The sequence below is a fragment of the Nelumbo nucifera genome, chromosome 5 (genome assembly GCF_055504915.1).
Source record: "Nelumbo nucifera cultivar China Antique chromosome 5, China Antique-T2T, whole genome shotgun sequence".
NCBI lineage: Eukaryota > Viridiplantae > Streptophyta > Magnoliopsida > Proteales > Nelumbonaceae > Nelumbo > Nelumbo nucifera.
Window position 1 is genome coordinate 10,101,069 of NC_142653.1, and position 27,374 is coordinate 10,128,442.

At 37.8% G+C, this 27,374-nt stretch overlaps 2 protein-coding genes and 1 pseudogene across 5 annotated transcripts; 2 read left to right on the forward strand and 1 right to left on the reverse strand.

The window, feature by feature from the left end:
- Positions 1–263: 263 nt before the first annotated feature.
- Positions 264–2,125, reverse strand: LOC104606907 (uncharacterized; annotated as a pseudogene). Its single transcript, XR_016076289.1, has 2 exons — positions 1,043–2,125; positions 264–877 (listed from the first exon to the last, which is right to left on the reverse strand). The product of XR_016076289.1 is annotated as an uncharacterized LOC104606907 (transcript).
- Positions 2,126–12,043: 9,918 nt separating this feature from the next.
- LOC104606884 (uncharacterized) lies at positions 12,044–16,365 on the forward strand. 3 transcript variants are annotated; one of them, XM_088888990.1, is made up of 2 exons: positions 12,044–13,957; positions 16,170–16,365. In XM_088888990.1, the coding sequence occupies exon 1, from the start codon at positions 12,159–12,161 to the stop codon at positions 13,365–13,367; it is 1,209 nt and encodes a 402-aa protein (XP_088745116.1). In that variant the 5' UTR covers positions 12,044–12,158; the 3' UTR covers positions 13,368–13,957; positions 16,170–16,365. The 3 variants fall into 3 exon arrangements, with proteins under 3 accessions (XP_088745116.1, XP_088745117.1, XP_088745119.1); XM_088888991.1 differs by having other exon boundaries at positions 12,044–13,838; XM_088888993.1 differs by having other exon boundaries at positions 12,044–13,786.
- An 8,923-nt stretch (positions 16,366–25,288) lies between these two features.
- Positions 25,289–26,029, forward strand: LOC104606875 (ethylene-responsive transcription factor ERF010). Its single transcript, XM_010272292.3, has one exon. It carries the CDS (start codon positions 25,442–25,444, stop codon positions 25,901–25,903), a length of 462 nt encoding a protein of 153 aa, XP_010270594.1. The 5' UTR covers positions 25,289–25,441; the 3' UTR covers positions 25,904–26,029.
- Positions 26,030–27,374: the final 1,345 nt, after the last annotated feature.

Genomic DNA, 27,374 nt, shown 5'->3' on the forward strand with positions numbered 1-27,374 from the left:
TTTCAGACTGAAGCTGTCTTTATTGTCTCCTAGTTTTTTTTCCTGTATGTTTGAGGATTAGCAATTAGAGTTAGAGGTCAGTCTGGTCACAGGTAACCCAATCTTACTGTATATAATCGCTCTTGATCTTAAATTGCAATTTCATTTTCTTGATGATAATGAGTATGGTCACTGTACATGAACTCAGCTCGAAACTATCAACAGAACTGATGTATATGCAGGGCCAAGAACCAAAGAATTTACCTCTTTGATGTCAAAAAAAAAAAAAAGTCTTGTGAACTGAAAATGGTGGCGATGGCCAAATCGCGTGACTTGCATAAGCACAAGGCCCCCCTCCCCCCAAATCTTGGCATAAAGCTGAGCAGTCTTGGGTGGGTCACGGTCACCTGTGATCCCAGCGTCACATTCCTACTTTCACCGCTGTTCTTGGGGACCTGCTGTAATTATCCAAGACTATTTCAAATAGATCAGTTTCAGATTCCTCGTCTGCAATGCTATCGCCGCCGTTTTTGTTCTTCGTGGTGCTTCGGTTCAACCAGTGGAAGCTCTCGGCTATCTTCGTAACCCATAGCAGCGGCAGGAGCTTGGACTAGGGAGCCAATGAAACAAGGGTTGGGAGTGCGTTGGGCATTTGCAGGTGCATACTTGAAGGCACTCTGTCCAAAATTTACGAAAACCGTGACGTCCATATTTGCAGCTAAAGTTGGGTAAAGCGGGCTTGCGAACTCCTCAGCTTTGCAATTGATCAGGTGCACCAATTCCGAATCCACTGTAAAGAATACCTTCTTTTGACCAGGATCAAATCCACAACCAATCACTTTGTTTGTTAATCCCCAATCTGTCTTCTCTGTCGTCGTCTCATACACCAGCTTGATTCCTGGTTGACGGGGCAAGGGCAACACAAAGATATTAATTAGCCGGTCTGTACATGATTATGTGTAGCAAAGCTAAATTTCAATTCAGACCCACGTAACCTACCAAATTCATCGTTCACAGCGATTGATAAATGATAACTTGATTAACTTCAAAGATAAAGACCTACCATCAAGGTAAACAGAACCGCTGGAGTTGAATCCGATGGACCCAGGATAGCTTCCTGGGAGCTTGGACGGAAGGGCGCCTCCTGCGGTCAGACCTACAGACAACATAACGGCTATAGTACTCCTCCTTTCATCTTCTTTAATCTTAAGCTTCAGTTCTTGCAACTCAGTATTTCTATTGCCGCTGGCAACATGGATTAAGGAATCGGACAGCACCTTCTCGTCAGCCGTCTCTTGAATGAGCAGCTTAGAGCGCTCTCCTTCACAGGGGCTCTCCTTGTCTTCATCCATGATAGACAAGATTGTAATTTCGAAATAGGCTTCCTGAGGAAAAGAGCAACTGCTCAAGGGAGGGCCTGGCAAGGGCAAAGCAGACCTAATGACAGATGAAGCTGCAGCTAAAGGAGCAGTACCCATGTTGATTTTCTTTAGTCCAGAATTGAACCTTATCTTCTGCATGAAATCAACCGACTCTGGGAAAATCTCCCAGCTTATGTCTGCATCTCTTTCTCTTACTTGATCGCCAGCTGCGCATAAACTCAACAGTGCCGATTTAGTCGAAGGAGATGATAGGCTGCCCACCATGAAAGCAAACCTAGACCATCCATACTCTACCGCCTCGGCGACAAGCCAAGGATGATCGGCCCAACTGAATAGTGATTTCGTCAGCACCACCCCACGTCGAAACACATAATTATTCGCCCTTCTCTTGGTATCTAGCTCATGATGAAGATGAAGATGATGAAAAATAGGAAGGTGGTTGGGGTTGTTCCCATCATGGGCTAGGTGAAGCTTTGCAATCCCAGTTCTGGCCTCGGTTGCTTCTGTAATACCAGTATGTCGTCCTTTCGAGGACGAGGAGCACCATCGCCGAAGGAACACAATCAGAAGCACTCCAAGAACTGCGACAGGTAATGCCGCCACAGTAACTTTTGTCCATCGTTGCATCCCCAGAATTTTCTGTTCTCGTCTTCTCGGTCTCTGTATTACTAGCTAGTCTCCCTTTCTTTCGTATCTGTTTGTATCAAGTAACTCTTTTCACCATATCAGTAAGGCAATTGTGAATTGTTTAGGAAGGAAGATAGAGCGGGGAAAACTGGGCGCACATCCTTGTGGACTCGGATTCGTTCAACAAAGGCAGGAGCACGTACGGTCGATCCGAGCAATGAAGTTTTGTCATAACTCATAAGTGAGAAATTAAACAAAATGTCTCAAGGAAGCGGGGGGAAAGACAATATTATTATTGACGGTTCTTCTTTTGAGTCCTGAGTCTATCCCCTGATAGAGAAACAAAATAATGAAAAGAAAACTTCACCTTCTAGAGAAACTAAATAATAAAAAAATAAAACACTTAACTGGTAAACGGACAAGTTTGTTTTTTCTTTCAATATGTTTTCAGATTTCAAACCTCTTCAAACACCACGTAAGTCCAATTGATTATTTCCAATTCGAACTTGACTAATAAAATGTTCGGCTTAAACGTTTGGCTCGATTAACAAATAGATTGAGACATATATGCATATAAATTATAAAATATAAAAATATATTTTATAATATATATTATGAAAATATACTTTTGTATTCTAGAAAGGACATGATTAGGAATGAAGTTATTTGAAAAATTAGGAATAAATTTAATAAGTGATAAAATGAGAGAGAGAGAAAGATGATGAAGAGCTTAAGATAGACCAAAAACAACATGAATAGAAGTACTAAAAAAATATTTATTAGAGGAATAAAATAGAATGGAAAAGCATGATTCATGTAGTCAATCCCATATAATTGGGATAAGGCATAGATGATGATGATATTCATTTTCAAGCTTTCCAGCCAAACTCAAATTCAACAACCGAGCTCAAACCAAAAAATAAAATTAGAATCAAATTCAAAAACAAACTATAAGTTTAATAATATTTTAATTGATTTGAGCCAAAATATACAAAAGTTCGACTTTGCTCAAATTGATTACACTCCTACCCAACGCTACAGGAACCAGACCCGGACCAGCTCTATAATTAAAACTTAAAAGGGCTTAGTGGGTCTGATCTAAGACCCGATTATATCTGACCAGCGTTATAATAAATCTACCATATCTCTTGCTCCTCTCTTCTCAAAATATCCTAATGAGTAAATTATAAAATGTTGGGATTTTCTTTGGTTTGTGTGGGAATATGAAGCCGTAGATAGGCAAAGTGTAGTATACCCAAAAAAACTAGGCACTGTGTAGTAGGGTCGCATTGGACAGACCGGATCATGGGCAGCTCTGTAGTACGTAATGTATGCTGCAGGGAAATTAATAAAAAAAAAGAGATGGTTCGACCACCATGCTTGGTTACGTGATTTAGTGCAGAAGAACCTGAATCGTATATATGCTAATGCTGAATGCTGGCATCTTTATTCAATATTTCCTTAGCAAAAGTTCGCTTATAAAACTTCAAAAGTTGTTAATTCTGCACATGATTCTGTCTTGTGACGCATTTTACAATGCAACATCTCCTTCCCCTTTTGGGAGTTTGAACTAGGGATGGCAATTTTTTTATCTCCAACGGGGATCTGATTACTTCGACCAGATGGGTTCGGGTTGGGGATTATTTTAGTGGGGCGGGGATGGGGATGAGAATTAATAGAAATCCCTGGTTGGAGATGGGGATTGAGGTCCCTGCTCTGCCCCGACCCCGATTATATATATATATATATATTAATTGTTATTTATATTAAATATATTATTATATCAAAATATATTTATAATATTATTTATAATTTATATTTTTTATTTATTTTAAGTAAATTTAGTTTAAAAAATACTGTTATCTGAAAATATTTCGGGGATTTGGATCCACATGAGAAACTCATTCATGTCGGAGATCGGGGATGGAGGGCAAATTTTATCCCCGATGGGGATTGGGACGAAGATGAGGTTAATTTCAAAATTAGGGTTGAGGATGGAAAATATGATCCCTACCTTGAATCCGTCCCATTGCCATGAACTCTGCCCACATTTATCGCAGCTATACATGGAGAACATCTTATCCTCTGCACAGTATTATGCAGGGGGAGATGTTCCCAATTCACAGAGGGATAGTGTATTGTGGGTAGCCATGAGTAAAATTCTTATGCACAGGGGATTTAGAATCGGAATATTTTATTATACATGCCGTAACATCAACATCTCCTTCCCCTGTTGGCATGTCCGATTGTCCGCTCAAATCTGTCCTGAACCTGAACACTGTAGAGGGTGAAAGAGAGATTATAAAGAGGAACCAATTAACGTGATGGCGAGTTTCACACATAGCCCATAAGGTCCTAGACCTAGAAGATGGTTTTGCTTTGTTTACATAGAACTTGCTCTCCCATTGTCATTCAGGAATCCCTGATTAGAGAGCACATGGTTGTAAAAGATAACAAAAACACAGAGGGAAGTGAAAGTAGAGACCACGGACATTTTAATAAACTTAAAAATATAAAATTTCATGATTGAGTCGTTGAAACAATGAACCCATAATTAAATAAAATCAAACAGATAATATGAATTACAACAACACAACCTTTTTTTTTGTTTTTTTACTAGGGAGTCAATCGGCAAAACCACGGAATGAAGAGCTCTCTGTGTCTCACTTGTCTTCACTTGCCGTGGAAATTAACATTACTTGCCCAAATTATTTTTGTGTCAGTTTGTTAGTGGAAGAGATCAAGAAATGATCAACTTTTCCGCCAGAGAGGTGGGTGGTGTTTGGCACCGTGTTATTTTTGTATTTCATCTGGTTTCAACGTTTGGAGTTTTTTTTTTTTTTTATAAGCTGTCTTTGGCTTTTGAATCCGAGAATCAGTAATTATCATTCTAGAAACCATTGTCACTTATTTGAAAAAACGGCACCAGCTCATTGGTATATAGGGTTTGTTCCCAAATGTTGTTCGATAAAATATTTATCAATTATTTTTCTCCTTTTTCAAGATAAATTTCATACAAAACATTTATTATTGGATCCCATATTTTTGCACATGCCACACTGGTCCGGTGGTTTGAACCCCACCAAACTTGTCCAAGACAATGATACAGAACACCACTCGGATTAATATCATATCACACTTAAATAGGATTTGTAGGTTGGTATAAAGAAACCCTCATAGATCCTGATTTGTTTTATTGTGTTCACATTAGGGGCATTATTTTTGGAAAATAACATGGATCCAAGTACCCACAATTTTATTTGTATTAGTACAAATAAATGCATGGGAGCACAAATGAAAAAAAGATGTAAATTCTCATTTAGTTTTATTTTTGGTTTTATTTTATTCTTCTTCATGTCTTAATTTACTTTATTTGTACTGCAATCAAACAAAATAAATTAAAATTTAAAACAAAAAGTGGTCAGAATTTACACTCAAACCATTCACACTGTTATAATTTTGCAGCAGTGCAAATTTATTCGCATTGCAGTCAAATACAACGTAAAGGATGTGAAACAGGATTCTAGTTGGGACAACGCTTAGATGATGATAAAAATGCCACCATGTTTACTGGAAATGCCACTATGTTTCACCACAATAATACTCATTACTTAAAAGTTATTTCCTTTTATAATTCGCTATATATATATATATATATATATATATATATATTTTTTTTTTTCTTCTTCTGGCCTATTGGACCAATTGACTATGTCCCCATTAGAATTTTCGGTTCATTTTATTATTCAACCACTTGCTTGTAAAAATCTATTAACTAGATGAAAGACTAGTTTTATTTGACGATAATAGCTGAAGTGACTGAACTAAAAGACTTATTGTTTTGTCTTTTAATAAATATATTTTTTTAATCTCCTAAATTTGTTTTTAGCCGCATTGAAAATTTATTAAGGATATAAAAAAGTACGTATGAGGGGGGACATAAAAGCTTTATCCCTTTTATGTAAAAATAATCATCCATTCACATAACATTTGTACAAGGAAAACTCCCGGATGACCTTGAAAAGAGACCGAATCAGCCCCCCACGACGTCCCACACCACAATGTATTTCGATGATGACATCATCATTCCTAATATTATCATTGGAAGAGATTGTGGGGATGGTCTTGTTGGGGGTTGATTTTAACTCCCTTAAAAAAAGGTTTTTTCAAGTCATTTTCTCTAAAAAAATACCTCTGTATATAAAAGAAAAGTTAATCTTGAGAATCAAAGAATACAGATTCAGTCCTAACAAAATTTGTGTTCACACCATCCTCACAACACTTATAGTTGTGCATGGGGAGATGTTTATGCAGGACTGCAATCATTGTAAGGGTGGTGTTAGAACAAATTTTGTGAGGAATGAATCCAGTCTGAGAATCAAAAGCAAAACTACTATTGTATTCACAAGCATGATTGGCAAGAGCATATGCGATATTATTACCTTCCCTAGAGATGTAATGTGGGTCATGTTGCACTAGCACAACCCACTTTTATGGGCCACTCACATTGTAGCTGGCCGTGCCCAGCCGGCACGTGAGCCTGGGTGGATTGTGCTTGCTTAGCCAGAAACCCCTTAAAAAGGAAGCCTGACACGGCCTACGGCTTGAGCCTAAGTGGGCCCGTGCCATGTTGGGTCAGGCCACATGTAGCATTATTTCTTTTAAAAAATTGAAAGAAAATAAATAGTCAAGATAAATTAATATAGACAAGAAGTTGAAAATATACAATAAAATTAGAATGAAATAGTATCGTAAAATTGAAAACAATATACGCACATGTAATGTGCATACTTGTATATCTTGAATTATCATCTAAAACAGCCACACGATGTCACATGTGAATGATGCATGATGGAAAACTAATGATAGATATGGTTTTAGACAATTACCAAAAAAGTTGAAGGAACTTTGAGACAATATGTAAACAATAAAGGTATAGTTAATCAACTTTCTAAACTTTAGGAAGTAATTTAAGAAATTTACCCTTTTAATAATGCCCCTTGCTAGCTCTAACATTAAAACAATCATAGCCCCCTATCATGGGATTAGAAGTAGTGGCATGGACCATGGTATTTAGCAAAAGCACCAATAAATGAGTTGATTTTGTCTTTAATCACACCACACCCATTCTTTGGTCTAAGGATTATCATGAGAAGGCGGACAGGCTACATCATCTCCCTTTTAAAAACCCAATTAAAACTTAGGAAAAATTCCATATTAGTATCTCGTATTTAGGGATAGTTTCACTTTAATACCTGAACTTTAAAACGTATTATTTGTTTTTCTTTTTTAAAGGTAATATAACAAAAAAAGGATAAAGACTTGAACCTCCCCTAAGGTTTAAGGTTTAAGATAAATACTTATATCACATTACCAGCCCTATAGTTTTTGAATGGACTTAGACCTTCCCTGTCAACAAGATATACCTTCATATTTAATATATTCAATAAAATGACATTTTTGCCTTTCTTTGTAATTTAAATTTTAAAGAAAACCACCAATCTGTAACTAAGGAAAACTAAGGGACAGAACGATGAAGATAAGGCTTACAATGAGAAGATTAGAATCAAATAAACATTTTTGAATTATAAGCTTTGTCATGGCCTCTGGTACTTCAAAACCAGGCCTGTTAGTCCATTGTTCAGAAATCAGGACCTTCTGATTTAATCATGGCGTATTTCATGAAATAACATCATGATATTTTCTTTGATTGTTTTTACATCTTTACTACTATCATATCCTCTAACTATAATTCTAATTCAAGTATTCATTTATTTATTTTGATTTTTAAGTTGTTTTTTTAATGCCAAAATTAAGTTTAGAGACCTTTAACCTTTCCTTGCCCCATGTTCCACCAATCAGTCCATTTATTGAGAAATAAACAAAAGAATTATATGTGATATGATATCAGGTGGCCAATATTATCATCCAAATCTTCTAGTTTCACCATTGCCAATCTTAGGTTCAAATTCAACGATGAGCCCCAGATTCAAGATATTTTCAATTAGCACAGCTAGATTGTGATTTGGGTCCTCCTCAGATGTTTGGGTCAATTATAACACCTTCTATGAGTGTGAAGATGCTTTGGTTGATGTTACGTATGAATCTAGCAACATCTCTGTTTCAAACAACGGTTTTGGAACCATGAAAAGGTTCTTTGATGATCAACTTTATTTTTATAAATTCAATGCATTCGAGCCGCTAGAACTCCTAATCTAAATATTAGAATTTGTAATTAAAGAATCGGGCAGATTCGTTAATTATTTTGGCTTAGTTAGGAAAGAGTATAAATACAAATATGTATAATGCAAATACATAAAAAATAATACAAAATATAGGTTTTATACTTTACATATTTATATTTATACTCCTTCCAAACTGAGCCTTTGTTCAGAGTAGCACCACTGCTGGCAGATATGTTGAGTTATGGAAGATGCAAGAGGAAATCATGGATATATTATTCCTGACATATGTTCCAAGGGGACGAAGAAAGAATATAGAGATGGGTAAAATTGGGTTTTGAAAAAAATTAACCAATATATAATGTGATGTACAAACGGATCTGGATGGAGTGTTAACGGAGGGGAGGTATTTGTTCAATGATATCATTCAATGAAGGAGGTATTAGTCCAATTTAAATAAATAGGAAATGTTTCATTATTTAGGAGAAACTTCAATGGAGGTTTTAAGTAGGGGTGAGCAAAAAAACCCAAAAAACCAAACCAACCGAAACCGAACTGAAAAATCAATTAATCGAACTGGTCGGTTCGGTTTTGGTTCGATATTTAAAAAAAATGACAGTTTTGGTTCGATTTCGGTCAATCATTTAAAAAACTGGCGATTAACCGAACTGGCCGATATACATATAGTAATATATATTATATTTTTTATTTTTTTGAAAATCGAATGAAAAGGTTCAGCAGTCTGAGAGTGTCAGACTACCGAACTAAGAGTCTGGAACTTGTTTTAGGCTTTCAACCTTTCTCTTCGAAAGGCTGGCATACCGGCAGCCAGATTGGCGAACAGGCAAACACTGCTAGATTAGCAGTTTAATCAATGTCTGACAGTCTCTTCGTCCCTAATAAGCCTCCTACCTCCACCACGCCTTTCCAGTTTCCCCTTTCTTTTCCTCTCTTGAGACTCTAAGCTTTCTTTGTCATTCTCTCAGACTCTCAGTCTCAGTTCTCTTCTTCCCCAACAGACTGACGGCCTCCGACGACCAAGTCACCATCACCGACATTCGACCACGAGACCAATTGTCTCACTCTCTGTTCTCTCTCTCAGACTCTTCTTCCGCAACGTTCTCCTCTTCTCTCCCAGTCTCAGTCACTCATCTCTCTCAATCTCTCATCTCTCTTAGTCTTAGTTCTTGACTCTGTCTCAGACCATCGTGACTCTTACTCAGTCTCTTCTGCAAGAGGGAAGGTTTTTTTCCTTTTTTTTTTTAATTTCCAGCGCATAAAAAAACCAAAAAATTGTACAACGATTAACCGGTTGCATCGTTTCAATTTGGTTTGATTAGATTTAAAAATCGAACAGGTTGGTTCGGTCTAGAAACTCACCCCACGGTTCGATGAGCACCCCTAGGTTTAAGTCTTTAATTATCTCCTAAATCATAACTCAAAATAAGGCAATGACAGCGAATCAAAGGCTTCAAGTTAATTGTTTGGGTTACCACACTGTCGTAGCAAATGTGGGCTGCACTTTTAAACATGGTTTTCAAAACTGGACTGGACCAGAAAAACTGGGAACTGATCAAGTGGCCGGTTCCATTTTCCCCTGAAATTGGATTTCCCTCCAAAACCGTTGATTTTGATCAGCGAACCGCTGAACTGGACGGTTAACCATTTAAATGGTTTTGACTGTTTTTTATTTTTTTTATTTTTTTTAATTTTTTTATCAAAACGGGTTGAACGTTCGGTTTGAACGATTGAACCATTCAACCCAATAACCAGACCCCTTACCGATTCGATCACCGGATCAATTTTAAAAACCATGCTATTAAACCCTAATAAAACTTCAACTCATCCGGATCCTTGTCTTTGCTGATTTTTCAGAGCTAGTTAAGGGATAACTCTTCGATACGTAAAATACACCTTGTAGAATAATTTGAAGACTCAGCTGATGTGGCACGATGAGAATGCCGAAAACATTAAGGAGTGGATTGGAAGTTTATTTATATATATTATCCTCTTCTTCCGAATTCTAATTGAGACTAATTCTGAGGATAAAGATGATGATGAAAATCGAATTCCGGAAATGGCAACTCGGCAGGGCGGAGCCGGGTTTTGCTTGTCTCATATCTAGCCCCAAATACAAAATCTCCACCCGAAATCCCGATGAAACTAAAAATTCTAACTCCATCCCGTCCCGTGAAAAATGAGCATCCCCAACTTTATTCTACCCAGTGATTCTTATTTCTATACTTATTAATTTTTTTTAATTTATATAAAATTATTTTATATTATACAATATAATATAATATATGTTAATAACAATGTATATTATATATATTATGTTATATAATATAATCGAATTTCGAGGTTAGGGTAGGGTAGACAGATATTATCCCGAAACTAGAGTTTCGGGTTTTCTGAAGATGGTAAAAAAAAGGGATTATAGCTGATAAGGGCAACTTTTGGGCCCTAATATCAATAAAAGTAAACCTTTTAATATAATTTCTAAAATAAGTTAACTTTTTAAAAAATATATAAAAAAAGGGCAAAAACACTGTTCATTTTCTTTCTCCTCAAAACCACTTCCGCCTTCAGTTCTGTGTGCGAGGGAGAGAGAGAAAGAAGAAGATGAACACCTCCGGCAACGCCAATCTACCGCCCATCTTTGCTGCCCACTTCCGCCTACCTTCGACAATTCCAACTCGTCACCCACCTCCACCCACCTCTACCTCTGCCTCTGCCCACAAACACTATTGCTTTACAAATATCAGTGAGAGCACTGAGAGGGAGACCGAAGACCATACAAGTAAATATCGACGATGAAGGAGATCAGGGATTGGGAGAGAGAAACAACTAGAGATGCCAAAACTCTAGAGCAAAAACATGGAGAGAGCATGAAGGCTTTATTCATCAGGTTGGATAGTGTGTGTTGCAATTGCCCTCCGATAGAACAACCGAAGAGCTCGCTCCCATCTCCGACCATTACCTGTATCATGATCTTCTTCGAAAACTATGAGCTGCAATCGGAAGAAGAAGAATGTGAAAGTGGCGACCAGATCGGTATATCCTCTGCTCACATAGGGAGTTTGAGAATGAAAGGCCAAAGTAGCCGGGCATTGACCAAAGTAGTACCAGTGCCATGTGCATCCTCTTAGCTTCTTTGATGAATCTAAGAAAATTTAATGATGGTTTGGAGGAGGTGGAAGTGGTTTGAAGGAGGGAGAAAATGAATAATATTTTTTCCCTTTCTTGATATATTTTTTTAAAAGTTATCCTATTTTAGAAATTATATTAATATGTTTATTTTTATTGATATTAGGGCTCAATCCGCTATAATCAGGGATGGGGTGGGCTAGGAATGGCAACGAGTAGGGTATTCATGCAAAAAGTTTCTTAATGCTTATAATGTTACTTAAACCCAAATCAATTAATGATAGCACCAAATCTCTTAGCACTACTTTAGACGTTAAGTCATCTCACATTTTGTGTTATTTAATGATATAAAATAGATTTTATTAACTTTTGTGTTCATCAAAACAATCAATACATATATATGATTAACAATTCTAACTAAAAATTAAAAGAAATAATATTTAAAATTAACATTTTATAACTAAATGGAATAAATAATCTATCAAATCCAAATTTACATTAAATGTATCAAATCTAAATTTACATCAAATAATGATTTTAATCCCAAAAAATTTATATAAATAAAATATTAATAATAGAATGATTATCTTAGTAGTTAAAATTTATAAATTTATAGATAATATATAATATAATGGATTCATATTTATACATCCCAAATATCGGGGCGGAGCCCCACGGTACGAGTCAAATTGCCATCTCTATTAAATTCCCCTCCACATTTGACAATCAAATGCTTAAAACGAGAGAAAAGGAAAGGAGGTTTTTTACTGTTCAGTACTCTAAGTAGACATGACCGGATGAGCATCTCTCTACGCTGATTATCTCCCACCATTTGGGGACGATGACGAGGATGAGCCCCCTCTGCAACCCAACAGATTTTCTTCCTCTGAAAGCCTCTCCTCCTTTCCTTCTCAAAACAAAGTTTACTACTTCTGTCCCTTCCAGCATCCCCAGAACCAGAACGCCCCTTGTCTTACGAAATGCAGCACCACCATCGAAGTCGAAACCGAAGCGGAAGCGGTTCCAATGGCGAATCCAAGCCAGCGCAGCCTCCACTGCCAGTTCAGAGATCGACATGGTGAGAAACAACCAAGGAGTCTGGGCTGCTAAGCAGAAGAAGGTAGTTATTTTGTGGGACCTCGACAACAAACCTCCTCGTGGTCCGCCATACCAGGCGGCCATGGCCCTGCGAGAGGTCGCCCAGCGCTTCGGCGAAGTAGTGGACATCTCCGCCTACGCCAACCGCCATGCTTTCATTCACCTCCCCCAATGGGTCCTCGGAGAACGCCGCGAGCGCCGCCGATTGGACATCCTCGAACGCAAGGGACTTTCCTTCCCAGATGAGTCTTACATTTGCGGTGTCTGTGGCCGTAAGTGCCGCACCAACCTCGACCTTAAGAAGCACTTCAAGCAGCTCCACGAGCGGGAGCGCCAGAAGAAGCTGAGCCGCATGCGTTCCCTCAAAGGCAAGAAGCGGCAGCGCTACAAGGAGCGTTTCATCTCCGGAAACCACAAGTACGAGGAGGCTGCTAGATCTTTGCTCACACCCAAGGTTGGATATGGCCTTGCTTCGGAGCTAAGGCGTGCCGGAGTTTTCGTGAAGACGGTGGAGGATAAACCCCAGGCCGCCGATTGGGCACTCAAGCGGCAGATGCAGCACTCCATGAACCGCGGTATTGATTGGCTCTTCTTGGTTTCTGATGATTCTGACTTCTCCGAAATGCTTGAGAGGGCCAGAAATTCTAATTTGCGGACTGTTGTCGTTGGTGATTGGGATAGGGCATTGGGACGACATGCTGATTTATGGGTTTCATGGGTTGAGGTTGAGAATGGGGAGGTGACGGAAGAAGACTTGTTGTCCAAAAGTCGAAGGACAAGAAATGAGTACTCAGACGGGGACGATGGTCTGTTTTCGTTAACATATTCCGACGAAGATAGTGATTATGATAGCGATTTGGACGGTTTCGTGGATGAGCTTGTCATCACGGATTCCCAATTCGGTGGCCTCAGGATTTCGGCGTTCTCTGAAGGAGAAGAGGAGGATGACTGAGTGACAGACGATAGCAATGAGGGGGTCATGGTGGTTTCACAAACCTGTGCCCATCTTTTGATGAGAGTGATTTGTTCTGGGAAATGGGAATAGTGACGAAGAGGAAAGAATAGATGAAAGTAGCTATTTTCTGATTCAACAGTTCTAATTTGCAAGAGATTCTCATGTACTCCAACTTGTGTGATTTGTCCAATCCCTTCCGATATCGTACTGACATAGATTATAGAAGATTCCACATGACTGGAAACAAAGAAAAACGAATGGCTTCCATGATTAAAGAGACTGAAAGTGGGCAAATTAATGGATGCTAGTCAATAAGTAAACCATACAGAATAAGGGACTCGGTACCTTTGGGCATGCATCAAGGTTTACGTTCGTCACATCCATTTGGCTTCCAGTATTGGGGTTCTTCATAGTAGGCAAGGATTCCACCACGAGACTGTCTTTCCTTTCTATGTCACTGCAATGAAGGTTTGAACGTATGAAGTTCTGGTTTGCGGTTTCTTAAAATATTCCTCTCCCATTCATAAGTTTGTTGTACACCTCAAAGCTTCATGTACACTGTTTAAACTCTTTTTTAGCTGTCTAAGGTAATTCCACATCACATTTCAGCGCCATTACCTTAGTTGCATTAACGGGGGAGGGGTATTCACCAAAACTCTTTTGAGTTTCTAGCATCCAACTTGCTGTTTCATGAAATTAACCTATTGCAGGACCCAGACACCAGCTACCTTTTCTCTTCCTTGTAAATTGTTGTATTATAACTGCTTGTTTTTAATGCAACATTGTGGAGGGATGCTAAATAGCAATAGGTTTTCATTTACCTTGTTAAGCAAGGTCAATTTTACATGTCTAACTAATTAGAACATATAGATTGCTTTGACAAATCTAGTCCGATCCAAACTTTTGATTCATCTATAGGTTGTATTTCTTCCATTGTTGTTAAATTTATGGATAGCTTCACTCTCTCGATTCATTAAATGGCTTACATCAAGGCAAATTTAGGGAGTTATGTTGATTGTGTGTCTCATCTTTGCATTATGGTTGGACTCATAAATCTTGGTTATCATACTTGGTTTGGCTTTAATGAATTCATGTTATAGGGAGAATAGATTTATCATTTGGGGAGTTCCGTCTTGGGAAAGAAATTCCTTATGGCTGGGAGTCTGGAGAACATATATTTGTTGTTCTCTTATTGACGTTTTCTGGAAAAATTTGTGGTTGACAAGAAAAACTCAACCGAATTCTCAGATTTGTGTATAAGTAGGCTTTAGAGCTTGTTTATTTTTGTAATTTAGGGATTCTCAGCTTTTCACTTATACAAGAACAGGGATGTTCCATTAATACCTTTAGAGTATCTTGCTTCCATAGATTGGTGACGTTCTTTATTTCTCTTTCACGGTTGGCAACTAAAATTTGGTTTTGGAACTAAAAATAAAAGAGGAACCACATTCATGTTTTACCTTTTCTTAGATTATCTTTCTTTGAGTTGCATTCTTTATTTGTCTCCTTGTTCCATTATTTATTCGTTTTTATTGGAGGAAGAGATCAAATACTAAAGTTAGAGATTGCTTGGTTGGACAATTTGCATTAGGATATCTCATCATCATTATCATCTAAGCTTTGTCCCAACTATATGGGGTAGGCTACATGAATCCTGTTTGTTTGAAGGCTTGTTGGGAGAGTGTTTGCCATTTTTCCCCTTGTCTTGCAGTGTCTCAGGGAAAGATTAATTGCTTTATTAAAGTTCAAGATATTTCCTATGTTGCCATGAACTTTGAGTGCCCCAGAACTGAGGAACCATGCAGCTGCAATAATTTTAAATACACCTTTAGGAGATGGTTGATGAAATCAGATAGTGAGATACTATGGTACTATGTAGATGTTTGTAACATGCTCATGCAAGGAACTTCAAGATGTGGATGGTTATCTAAGATATCATTCTTCAATGACCATCTTGGTCCCTATTTGTGCTGACTTTTGCTGCTTGTGTGAGATTTTTTTTTTTTAATGAGATTTTAATGTTCTTGCCATTAGCTGGAACAGGTTGAACTTGTCCTTAGCCTTTGTTAATTAATGGTTTGCTTGAAGGGTCCAAATTGTTTTCTTTTGGCCTAGATCTAAAGTGATTGCCTGATTTGATCTTTGTATATTATTTGACTTACCCCTCTGCTTGGTATTTGGTTGCTGATTTTTGACTCCAGGACCTTTTTCCCTTACTATAGAGCTCTACTTTCATTTTTTCCACTTGATTTCCTCCTTAGAACATTGACTTGCCTCTCTCTTTTCTCAGCCTAGTGAACATTTTGAAAATTAGTATATGATGTGAAAGTATACTTCTGGTTTCAATAGAAAAATGCATACTGTTTCCGCATGGACCACAATCCACGTTAGTTTGCCAAGCCTTATTTCCAAGCACTTTTTATTTCATCACCTTCTTGGACTAGAAAGTTTAGGCATCTGCATAATCGATTTGTCATTTTTGTAAGCTGTTACCATGATGCTAAGATATTGATCGCCTTGGACTAGCAAGTTTAGGCATCTGTATAATCAATTTGTCATTTTTGTAAGCTGTTACCATGATGCTAAGATAATCAATCAAACTCTATATGCCATATGACCCTTATTAATTTTTTGAATACATTCATCATTTGTTAATCTCACTTTGGAAGAGGCAAAGTTGAACTCAAATGCATGCCATCTTGGAATATTTGATGGGAGGAATTGATTGAGCATTTAGTATTTAATCTATGAAATCCATTGTATTTCCTGTTTGATGGTGTTCTGCTGTGATTTGGGCAGGTGGGTTGTGTGTGTTGGTGACGCTTGACTAGAAGTTCCTGAGGATCGAGCTTGATCAATGGAGGTAAGGATATTTACAGAATGCTGGACTTCTGTTACTCTTAATACAGAGAACTCTTCTTCATTGTATCAAGAAAGATTTTGATACCACTGTAAGTGATGATCTTGTCTTGATGAGAACAAACTTGGCATTAAAGTTTGACTTCCTTGCATATCATTTTTAGGACTGTCATAGTCCAGAAGGATTCTGGTGTAGTTGGTTAGAACAGTTTTAAAAGGCGTGGGAGGTATACGTGCGCCTCCAGGCGAGGCACTCCCAAAATGCCCTGAGGTGTATGCCTCTTGTGCTTTTTTCACGAGGCGTGCTAGAGGCGTATGCCTCATGCGCCTCATGCACATCTTATATAAAAAGACAGAAAAAAAAAAGAAAAAAAGAAAAAAAAGGAAAGGAAAAGAAAGGAAAGGAAAAGAAAGGGAAGGGAAAGAAAAAGAAAAAGAAGAAAAAAAGAGAAGGAAAGAAAAGATAAGAGGAAAGAAAGTGATTTGCCCCTTGCCCCTTCGGAGTTTTCAAGATTTGACAAGTCCCCCCTTTCAACTAATGTCATGCATCTTTATTCTTCTTAATATAAAAGATTTTTATTAAAAATAAAGAAAAAATGAGATCCCCCCTTCCTCTTCATCCTCCTCCTAACCCCCCTCCTCTTAAGGAAGCGTATTCAGGAGGCTTATGCCTCTTGCGTTCTGAACTACGCCTCACGCCTCTAGGTAGTAGAACGCCTCCCGTCACGCTCCCGTATTTTAAAACATTGGGTTAGAAATTAGATTTGCCTAGAGGAATTCAGAGAGATGCATTCCTGGAAGACGCATCAATTGTGTCTTGTAGCCTTTTCATGGTTCCGAACTGAAGCCAAGAATAAAAAGAAGGGTAAATTACTTATACTTCCCCTTTTGGTTAAATACTTGTACACCATTTAGGTTTACCTAATAACTTACACCTCTTTGACCACAAAACCAAGGGGTTGGTTAACCAAAGAAACAGATAGATATTTTATTAATGGGTCATTATACCTGAAAAACTGTTAATCAATCAACTGATATTGTAAAAAATGAGCTGGTATTCCAACATTCACAGGGGTTGTGATTGGTCAAAGTTATTCTGGCATCACACCTTTCTTGCATCAGATATTGTCATTTTGTGGTTCATGTTTCACAAGATGTATTTACCATCAAAATCTTAACAATGCTAAGGATATCATCTGTGATGTGTTGTTTTATCACTGATTTAAGTGTTTTTTTTCTTCACGGTGTAGTACATGCACCACAGGTCTAGCCATTTTAGTAACATGTTTGATGATGCAATATTAGTTTGGTCTTTAAAAATATATTTTGAAATTGATAAAAGTACATTCATTTATAAACATTAAATTGGATCTACTAGCTTAAATTTTTATTAATACTTTCCTTGAACCTGTTCTCAACTTTTCATTTCTTCCTTGCAAAATTGGTAACCTTGTGGAGTGAATAAGCTAATAAATAGCCTGAGGGGAGGTCTTGGCATCGGACCAAATTAAAACCCATGCAAATTGTGGCGATCTAGGGTCATTGAAGATGCGACGTTATCTTCTATTGTGATCTGCCAAAAATGGAGAGACCGGATTTAGTTCTCACACCGTCTTTGCAAGTGTTGTAGAATGAACATCTCATTCATTCATGGGAATTGGGAAGACAAAATTTTGTGTGGACTAAATTAGGAATCTTGCACTGGGTCCTACTTCTACCTACCTGAGCGAGGTTGGATCTCTTGTACTTTTCTCCTGCACTTCTATTCGCTTGTATTCTCGCATGTAATATATTTATATACTATAAATATGAACCATCTAATATAATTATTAATTAATCAGTTGAGTTTGAATTTTGATATGACTTGATTCAATTGGAAGTCAATCAGTTATACCCCCTACTCGTACATGAGTATTTGCATATGTGTAATAAGACGCATGTCATAGACTGAATGGAATGTTCAGGAAATATGCAGCAGAAGATCCAAACTCTACGGCTAGGCCCTCTGTTCAGCTTGTTTCACCATTTGCCCTCATTTCGTGGAATTGGGATCACCTACCAATAAAATACCTTCCAAACACTCTATCAATAACATCGGACACCAAACATCTAATATATATATATTAAAGGAAGGCTTTCAGGCTATAATCCCCACCATTTAAACACATGGCAATTTTTGAGAAACTCTTGTTTAAGTCCACAACCCATTACCAGGTTATAGTCCTCCACCATTAGACACATGGTTTTCTCATTTTTTTGGAAAGCTAGACATGTAAGGTTTTTTAAGAATTTGTTGTCAAAGCTCACAACCCACTATCACCATTTTCAATATATTCTTAAAAAATGCAGAAAATGCAAAAGTAGTTATCCACAACCACTTTTGTCCACATTCTATCAAACTCATTTAATCATTAACCTTCTACGTATTATAACAAAAGAAAACTATCATATTTTAATAATTATTGAAAAATTATTTTTTGAAATAAATATTTCTTGAAATTTTAATGATTATTTAAATTATTAATAAATATAAATTTAACATTATTGATTCTATAATGTAAATTTAACACGGGTCATTCACTAGTCTGGTTATAAAATCGGGGCCTATCATAAAAGCGGGACTTGCCATATATGAGATGTGCGGTGTAAGATGGTGGTAGTGTTGGAAAGTATTTTGTTGGTAGGTGATATGGACTCTATTTCGTGTATGCACATACATTAAAGTTGCACATTTGAAGATATCCTCGAACATTTTATGTGCTTCATTGTTTCTCATGGCTTTCTATTAATAAATAATAACTCGTCTAAGATGTCTGAAGTTGTCATCTTGTAGAGGATATATAAGATTGGGAAATTGTTTAAAACTAGGGGTGGGTTCGAGCCGAGTTAAGCCGAATAGTACCAGACTTGAGCTTGGCTTGAGACTATTCTACAAGGCTCGAGCTTGATTTTGAGAAAAAAATATTTTATAAAAAAAAGTATTTTAAATATATATATATATATATATATATATATATATATATATATATTCGAGCCGACTCGCGAGCCAAGCTCAAGCAGCTCGTGAAAAGCTCGGCTCATTGCCACCCCTATCTAAAACTCACCATGACTTTTCAACATTTCTCTTAAATTCACCATAGCTTTTCAAAACATCGAGGGAACGCCATGTCAGTAATTTGGCATTAAGTAGACTAATGAGTGTTAATAGATTACCATTTTACCCTTTTTTATATTTAACCCATTTTTCAGTATTCCAGAAATGCCCCTGTTATTATTCGACCCAAACCCATTTTTCAGCTTCCTTGGATTACTTTCAAGCAGCACAATGAGATCAAAACGTCTCTTAATGAGTATAAATCTTATATATAAGGCAGTTTGACACTTAAGGGTATTTTAGTCATACAAATATGTTCAATACGGCTGACTTGCCATTCAGGGGCTGTTTGGTCATGAAAATACATTTATGATGATGTGAATAACTTCCATCAATGATCACTAACGGTTCTCTAACAAATGGTGAGTTTTAGAAAATAAAAACTCAATGACATAGGGTTCCCTCGACGTTTTGAAAAGTTATGGTAAGTTTAAGAGAAATGTTGAAAAGTCAGGCTTGATAAATCAGCAGACTAATAATAAGATTGGTTCTATGTTCGGGTTATCACCTACTGGTCCTTTGGTGTTTGGGTTATCCCTCACCCAGACCGAACTTGACCAGTAGAGGCCAGTAATGACATCACCATCATCCAATGCTTATCAACTATATGGGGTCGGTTACATGAATCCTCTTTCACCATTCAAGTCCATCATAACAAGTTAACGGGAGGACAATACAACAATTTTCAGAATTTTTCTATTAAGGTTGATGGTGGCGAGTTCTAACGTGTCTTTCACCAAAAAAAAAAAAAGAAAAAGAAAGCTACTCTTGTTCCTTGAACAATCAAGTGTCAGTGGAGAATTGCGAAGATCGGCCTGAGATACAAATAATGAATATTTTTAGCAAAAATTTCTTAAAAAGAAAGAGTTGGAAAGCATGTTTGTTGTTATTGCTGTCAACAACTGGTGAGATTCCTCTCAAATTTTAAAACTTAAAAAGTAGATTTGAATATGAACTCCGGAAATCTGCTTCAGTGCTCATACCATTCGCACAATTCCTTGCAGTCTTGTATTGGGAATATCTCCTCATTAAAAAAAATATACGAGTATGGAGATATTTCCAATACACGGTGTAAAAGGCTGTGCGAATGGTGTGAATAAGGTCTTCTAAACACTGAAGCCAATTTCTGAACTCTGGCCTCATCTCAACTGTGTGATATGATATGTCTGCGTCTGGGTGGATGCGTTTGAGAAGGCTGAGGGAAGGGAGATACCACTGCTAAAATGATTGACCTAACAATGGCAATGAGGTGGCCACAGCTCAAAAGAGTTACACAGGACCGCTGTGAATCAGCTCTTCTGTCAAGGTTCAGCCCATTAACCACCACCACTTGGCTGGGCCCCCATCTCCATCAGTAAGAACTTCCCGTCCAACCATTTCAAAAGGGTGATATATGCTGGTGTACGTCATTGGAGCACTAAAAACTTGGACCACTGGAGAGGACCCACCCATTCCAAGAACAAATCATGACTCCATGTTGACAGGGAGGAAGGGATGTGGATCGTGGTTCTTGGACCACCCAATTTTGGCAAAAGGTGATACATACGATTTAACTGGACATACATGTATCTGATTATGGCTCTGTTTGGGAAGAGTGTAACTAAAAGTGTAAATACAAATATTTAGAATATATTTTGGAGTTGGGATTTACTCACTCACACTAACCTTATAGCATGTTGCAGTCATGTATTGAGAATATCTCCCATAAATGATAATATACAAATACGGGAAATATTCTCAATATACGGTTGCAAATGATGTGAGGTTGGTGTGAAGCATATCTGATCTCTGTACTCAAGTCTATGCAAGTGGAAAATTGGTATAGTTTTGCATTGAAAAATTTACTCTCAAGTCTCGATTGCTTTTGTTTGAGGTGTAAACTCCAGACCGATTTGCTCGTGTATGGGAATGCTGTTATACATAACAAATTGAAGTAAAATTCTATTCAATAAAGTTTTTACATTAATAATTGATGTAATGTTAACATTGGTTTTTTCGATGAAATACTTTCCTCTCTTCTATGAAGGTAAATATTTGTATTATCGCTGACTCCAAGGCCGTCTTGGCTGATTCTATTATTATGTTTGGTTTGAAAGAAAATGCATAGAAAGAAAGGGAAAAGTAGAGAAACCTTTACAAACCTTGTATAGATTTTCTTGTCTTTTCCTACCTTTTCCTTCAAACCAAACATAGCCTGAAGTTTCCTGGATTTTGTGATGGAGAAGAATGGTTTTGAAATTTTGGGGTATTAGCTTGGATTAGTTAAAAATTGTTGTATATCAACCAAACAGTCATTACATCTGTATTCTTTTACTTCTGTTATATATCAACCAAACACATGAAAAAATGCATCATCCATTTATCTCATTGTAACCGAATAGGATGAGTGTAAATGAACACAAGGATCCTATCCCCATTTTACACTCTCTTAAATCGGATGTAACATAATTTCATGGTGTAAAAGTGTATTTATATCAATAAAACTGAATCAAAATGCATATATACACCAAATCGATATTTGTACTCTTTTCAAACAGAAACTTAAACTGTGTTTGGTTGTAATGCAAATAAATTTACACTGATACAAAATCATGGCAGTACAAATGATTTGAGTGTAAATTCTGACCTATTTTTGTTTTAAATTTTAGCTTATTTTGTTTGAATGGGACACAAATGAAGTAGATTAAGACAAGAAGTAGAATAAAAGTAAAATCCAAAACAAAGTTAAACAAGAATTTGTATTTTTTACCTTTGCACTCTCATGCATTTATACTAAAGCAAATAAATTTGAACTACAACCAAACACAGCCTTAAGAACAAAAACAATACGAGAGAGATGGTTTACTTTTGTTATTGGATAAGAAGAGAAACAAAAGGAAGAAAACAGGCAACAGGATGTCTGTACTCTTTTAATTTGTCCCATTCTAACGAGTATATTTTATTGCAGGAGAAACGTGAGCCATTGCCATTCCGGCCCTATCAACGGAGCTTACCAGTTACCACTTACCACATATATTGTTGGGCCCGCGGCCCGCCAAGGCTTTGTAACGCAAATTTCATGGGTCCACTTGCAACTTGCATGCCCATTATTGTTTATCAATTCATGATAATAGTATGTATATACTTTCATAGCGAAAAAATTAAAAAACTGAAAGGAAGTAGTTGAACTCGGGAGGAAAAGGAAAAAAGATGTGAGGATTGGTCGTTGTTATTGATGATTCTCATTTAAATCTGAAACTAAAAAGAAAATAAAAAGGCAGAGTCAAGGAAGAAGAGGATCTCTCCCTGTTCTGTTTCATATCAAAAGGATTCTTGTCGTTGGTGACAACTGACAAATCCAAGTTGTTAATCTTTATTCTTTAGTTAATTACTTGATAATAATAATAATAATAATAATAATAATAATAATAATTTATTATAAGAAAAAAAAAGAGAAGAAGTCGTTTAAGAAGTTAAGAGGTAGGAGCAGCCCAATCTTCCAGTTTCTTCCACTGAAAGAAAATAGGAGGCATTAATTCAACCATCTAAACCTCCTTGTTACATGATTTTTTATTTTTGTTTGCGTGAATGAAAATTGAAAAGTCAATCTTAACCTTACCTGACCTCCCCCGAGCTGAGCTGCTGCTGTTACCAATTTACTAAGAGCCCGTTTGGGAGGAATTTATGTTGATTGAATCGCTTCAAAGAAAAACTTGACATAGTTTCATCAAAAAATTAATTTCGTAGCTCATCACTTGTTTGGGTGATGGTTGAACTGGTTAAGGATCATGGCAATTTTTATGGACATTTTCTCTCTCTTTAGCTACATTGGCATCATGTGTAACGGAAGAGCACGACTAAAAATGGGTATCTTATACGAATAGAGTGAATTCTGCCGGGGAAAAAGAAATCCCCGAAGACCTTGATAGACAATTTCATCCCGACAACCCTAGAAACCCTATCCATGTAGCATACGGACACCTAATTATAAATAGGTATTTCTCGCTCGAGGTAAGGGACTTTCAAAATAACACTCTTTGAATATTTTTCTGCACTACTTGTTTGACTCGAACTAACATTATTTTAACCTGTTCGACCCAACCACCTCTTTCTCCACCCAACTTACTTGAACATCAAAATACCTACCTGAGAAATAACTCCTTAGACCTATAACCTTTCTTCTAGTTGTAGATCTTGATGCACGGCTTCATCCTTTTACCTCGGTTTCATCCAGTTGATAGAACTATCTGATCATGTCATCGATTCAAAATACTTTAAATCGAACAACATCATGACTCAAGTACTAATTTTCGACTTTTCAGTTTTTATAATTTTTTATCAAATACAAGTTTCATGGCTTACCGAATGATGATTTTGCAGTTCATGTAACATTGCAAATTTGCAACGTTAGAAGCCGTATGCGTAAAAGTCTTCCCAAACGGACGCTTACTGCTCTCTCTTTCTCTCTCTCCTCTCCTTTCAGTTCATGGAACTCTGCTCTTCCTTTTCATCATTAGAAAAGGTCGGTTTCAGTCAGTGCAAGGCCAACGTAGACGACCTTGAATCTTCTTAGACATAGCAGCCCCACAGTGGGAACAAAATTCCTCCAATTCTATTGCAATATAACTTGCCACCTGGCAAAACTTGAAGGGCTGGTAGTACCCGAATAGACAAAGACAAAAAGGGCGGTATGATCAATCGAATCAGAGGATCTCGTGTCGTCTGGACAAACACCAGTTACATAGAAAATATTTGTCTGAATCGGAATATTCTGGATCTAGCTCACACATCACACTTTCACAGTAGCTAGAGAGGTAGTCCCGCTGCTGCTTACGATAAATATAAAGGGGTAGTTTAGTCACTATATGAGCAGTGACGGTGTATTAATTTCTGATAAAGAAATTGAGAAATATCCCATCAATCTGATCGGTACTTTCATAAGTCACAGTTCCAACCGCCCCTACATAATAAATAATATATAATAATAAATAACAAAAGGAATATCTTTCCCTTTTTTTTTAATTTTTCTTATCCAAATTAAATGAATGAAGTGAAGATAAATTAAAACGTCAAGACAGAAAACTAGCAGCAGCCCACTCCAAATGTTGGAATTAATCAACTTGTCGAGAAACGACGGTGCATTAAAGTACGAGTAAATAACCTGTGACGGGAGTCTAGTATTGTTTGTTTTGCATTTTTGATTTTGACAGAAGATGGAAGGAATGGAAGAAGGCCACATAACCTCTGGCTCCGGTAAAGAGTGATCGAGAGAGAGAGAGAGAGAGAGAGAGAGAGAGAGGAGAAGACTACTTAGCGTAAGAGAAGCGCAAACGTCTACGTTGGCACTTGGCCGCCGACTTGCTCCATCACCACTTATCAGGCAACGTGGCAAGGATTAATGCCCATTCATAATTCATACTCGCTGAAAAATAAAAAGGATTGAAACTTTGAAATAAAGGAAGAGGGAGAGGGAGAGGGAGAGGGAGAGGGAGAGGTGCTTGAATCTTCATCTTCTTTGATTCTTTGATTCTTTCAATACATGTAGAGAGAGAGAGAGGTTATGTCGGCGAATTTTGGATTTAGTTTAAGAGGAGACAACGTGGCAGCCGACCCAGCTTGAAAGGAATGCGTGCTGCTGCCTCCTTGCCTATACCCCCATCTATATCTATTATCTATCTATCTGTCTGTCTTTTATATATTTATATGGATAGATGTGTTGACGTATAAAAGCATCCTCCTCTTCTCCATCCCTTCTTTTAGCTTTTCTCCTTCCCCCTTTGAATATTTATAATCCAGGTGTTGAGTGGCCCGATTTTGCAAGGAAAAGGCAAAACCAACACAAACCCCAGCGCTGCTGGGACTGGCAGAGATTGAGAGAGAGAGAGAGAGAGAGAGAGAACCGGAGAGAGGGTTGAGGACTCCTGTGCTGGTGTTACTAAAGATAACCGAAATATCCTCCGATTGTTGCCTTTATCAGGCGGTGGTTTCTTTTTTCCGTTTAAGTGGTGGTGGCGGTGGGGGGGCATGAGCTTTTAGAGAGATAGAAGGGAGGAGGGTTGTTTTGTTTTTGATATTCGAGATGGAAGGAGAGTATTGCTCCACAACTTCAAGCTGCTCAAGTACAGGAGGCGGAGGAACGCGAAAGGGGACACAAAAAGATAGGCCTTTTAGGGGGATAAGGATGAGGAAGTGGGGGAAGTGGGTGGCCGAGATTAGGGAACCAAACAAGCGGTCTAGGATCTGGCTCGGTTCCTACTCCACCCCTGTTGCCGCCGCTCGCGCCTACGATACGGCTGTCTTCTATCTGAGGGGTCGTTCAGCTCGCCTCAACTTCCCTGACCTCTTTGTAGCAGAAGATGAGCTTCAAGACATGTCCGCTGCTTCGATACGAAAGAAAGCTACCGAGGTTGGGGCCAAGGTGGATGCCCTTGCAACCGGCAAACAGACTTCCCCTCATCTGATCAGCTCTTGCAGTTCCAGGCCTTCCGACAAGCCCGACTTGAATCAGACACCCACTCCCGAGAGCTCAGATGACGATTGATCCATCTATACCACTTTCTCTTCTTTGTATTCAATCATAGAAGCATCTCAATCTCAACCATCGAGGTAATCCAAGTCGGTTACATCAGGATATATCGAGTTTCATGGGGTTCCAGAGAGGCAGGTATTTAGATTACCTGCGCAAGTTCGTTAGTCCTAGAATTTCTACCTTCGGAATTTTCTTTAATTTTTCCTTCTTTTTTTTTCTGTTAAAGAAATAAGAAGTTAATGAAATGGAAAGAAGTGGAAGTTGAAAACTGTTTAGAGGGCGTGTTGGGAATGTGAACAGACAGCGCCTGGGCCTATCTCAGTTGCTAATATCTAGTTTCGGTGCAGGAGGAGAACAGGTCAAAGAAAGAATTTTTTTTTTTTTATAAAACAGATAATGACTGAATTAGGTATTTTCTGGTTAGGAAGCCGTTGTGGATGATGTGATTGTGGACATGAGAGAGAGAGAGAGAGAGAATGACTGTATGGATGTGGCCCTGATTGCTGAATAAGAAGAGAAGAGATCAAGTAGTTGAACAGAACAGAATGCCGTCTCAGTCAAGGAGGGTGAGGGAGGAGGCTGGTTTTCAAAGAAAGCTAGGTGTTTGGTATTTGCATCTTTAAACAGGATGGTGGGTGGTGAGTGACGATGATGTTTTTGTGATTGTTGGTTCTGCCACTTCTCTCTGTTTTTTTTAACTCGTCTTTGTTTTCTAAATTCTAACCCGTGATAAGTCATCAAGAAAAAAGAGAGTGATAAATTCTCTTTACGGCAACCGAAAGTTAGTTCTGTTCTTTCTCCTCTATTCCTCTGGTTCTACTTCCACGCTTATTTATTTATTACTATTACGGCTATAAAACAAGACATGTGCGCGGCTGCTTTACTACTGTAGTCCAATAAAATCTTGATTGATTCTGGTCGTCTTCCATTTTATATCTCCTTTTCTTCATAATGTGGGTAAGGACGAAGAAGAAGACAACTGACAGCGCTTGCGTAGTGATCGATTCAACTATTGGTGTGTGTGTGTGGATGTGTTGACTGGTTACTTCATATTGTATTATATTACACGATAGTTGCAGTTGAGAGACCGCACCAGAATCAATCAAGATCGAGCAGGATGGTTGTTTTCGCTGTAGGAAACTAGGACCCAATGACCATTGTCGTAGTTGTTTGTAGAGCAGAAATAACTCAATAAGATGGTGACATAAACAGACGCGATGGGCTGAATCGAGGATGGGATCTATAATCCAAAGCCCACTTGCGGATTTCATTGTTCATTACAACATCCTTCTAATAGTAGAAATTCTGGTGAAGAAAATGTGCAAATGCAAGCCTCAAGTCTCAACAGCCCAACATCAGCCTATCGACCCCACATGAGCTTGGCCAATTCATCGCTATATATAGTAATACAGCGGATCAGGACACAACAATATGGCCAGGGGATCGAGGCTCGTCAGTCATCACCGGAAAACCAGCCTACCTC

Coding starts and splice junctions, on each gene's coding strand:
- LOC104606884 (XM_088888990.1), top strand. CDS start 12,159: ATGACGAGGATGAGCCCCCTCTGCAACCCAACAGATTTTCTTCCTCTG.
- LOC104606875 (XM_010272292.3), top strand. CDS start 25,442: ATGGAAGGAGAGTATTGCTCCACAACTTCAAGCTGCTCAAGTACAGGA.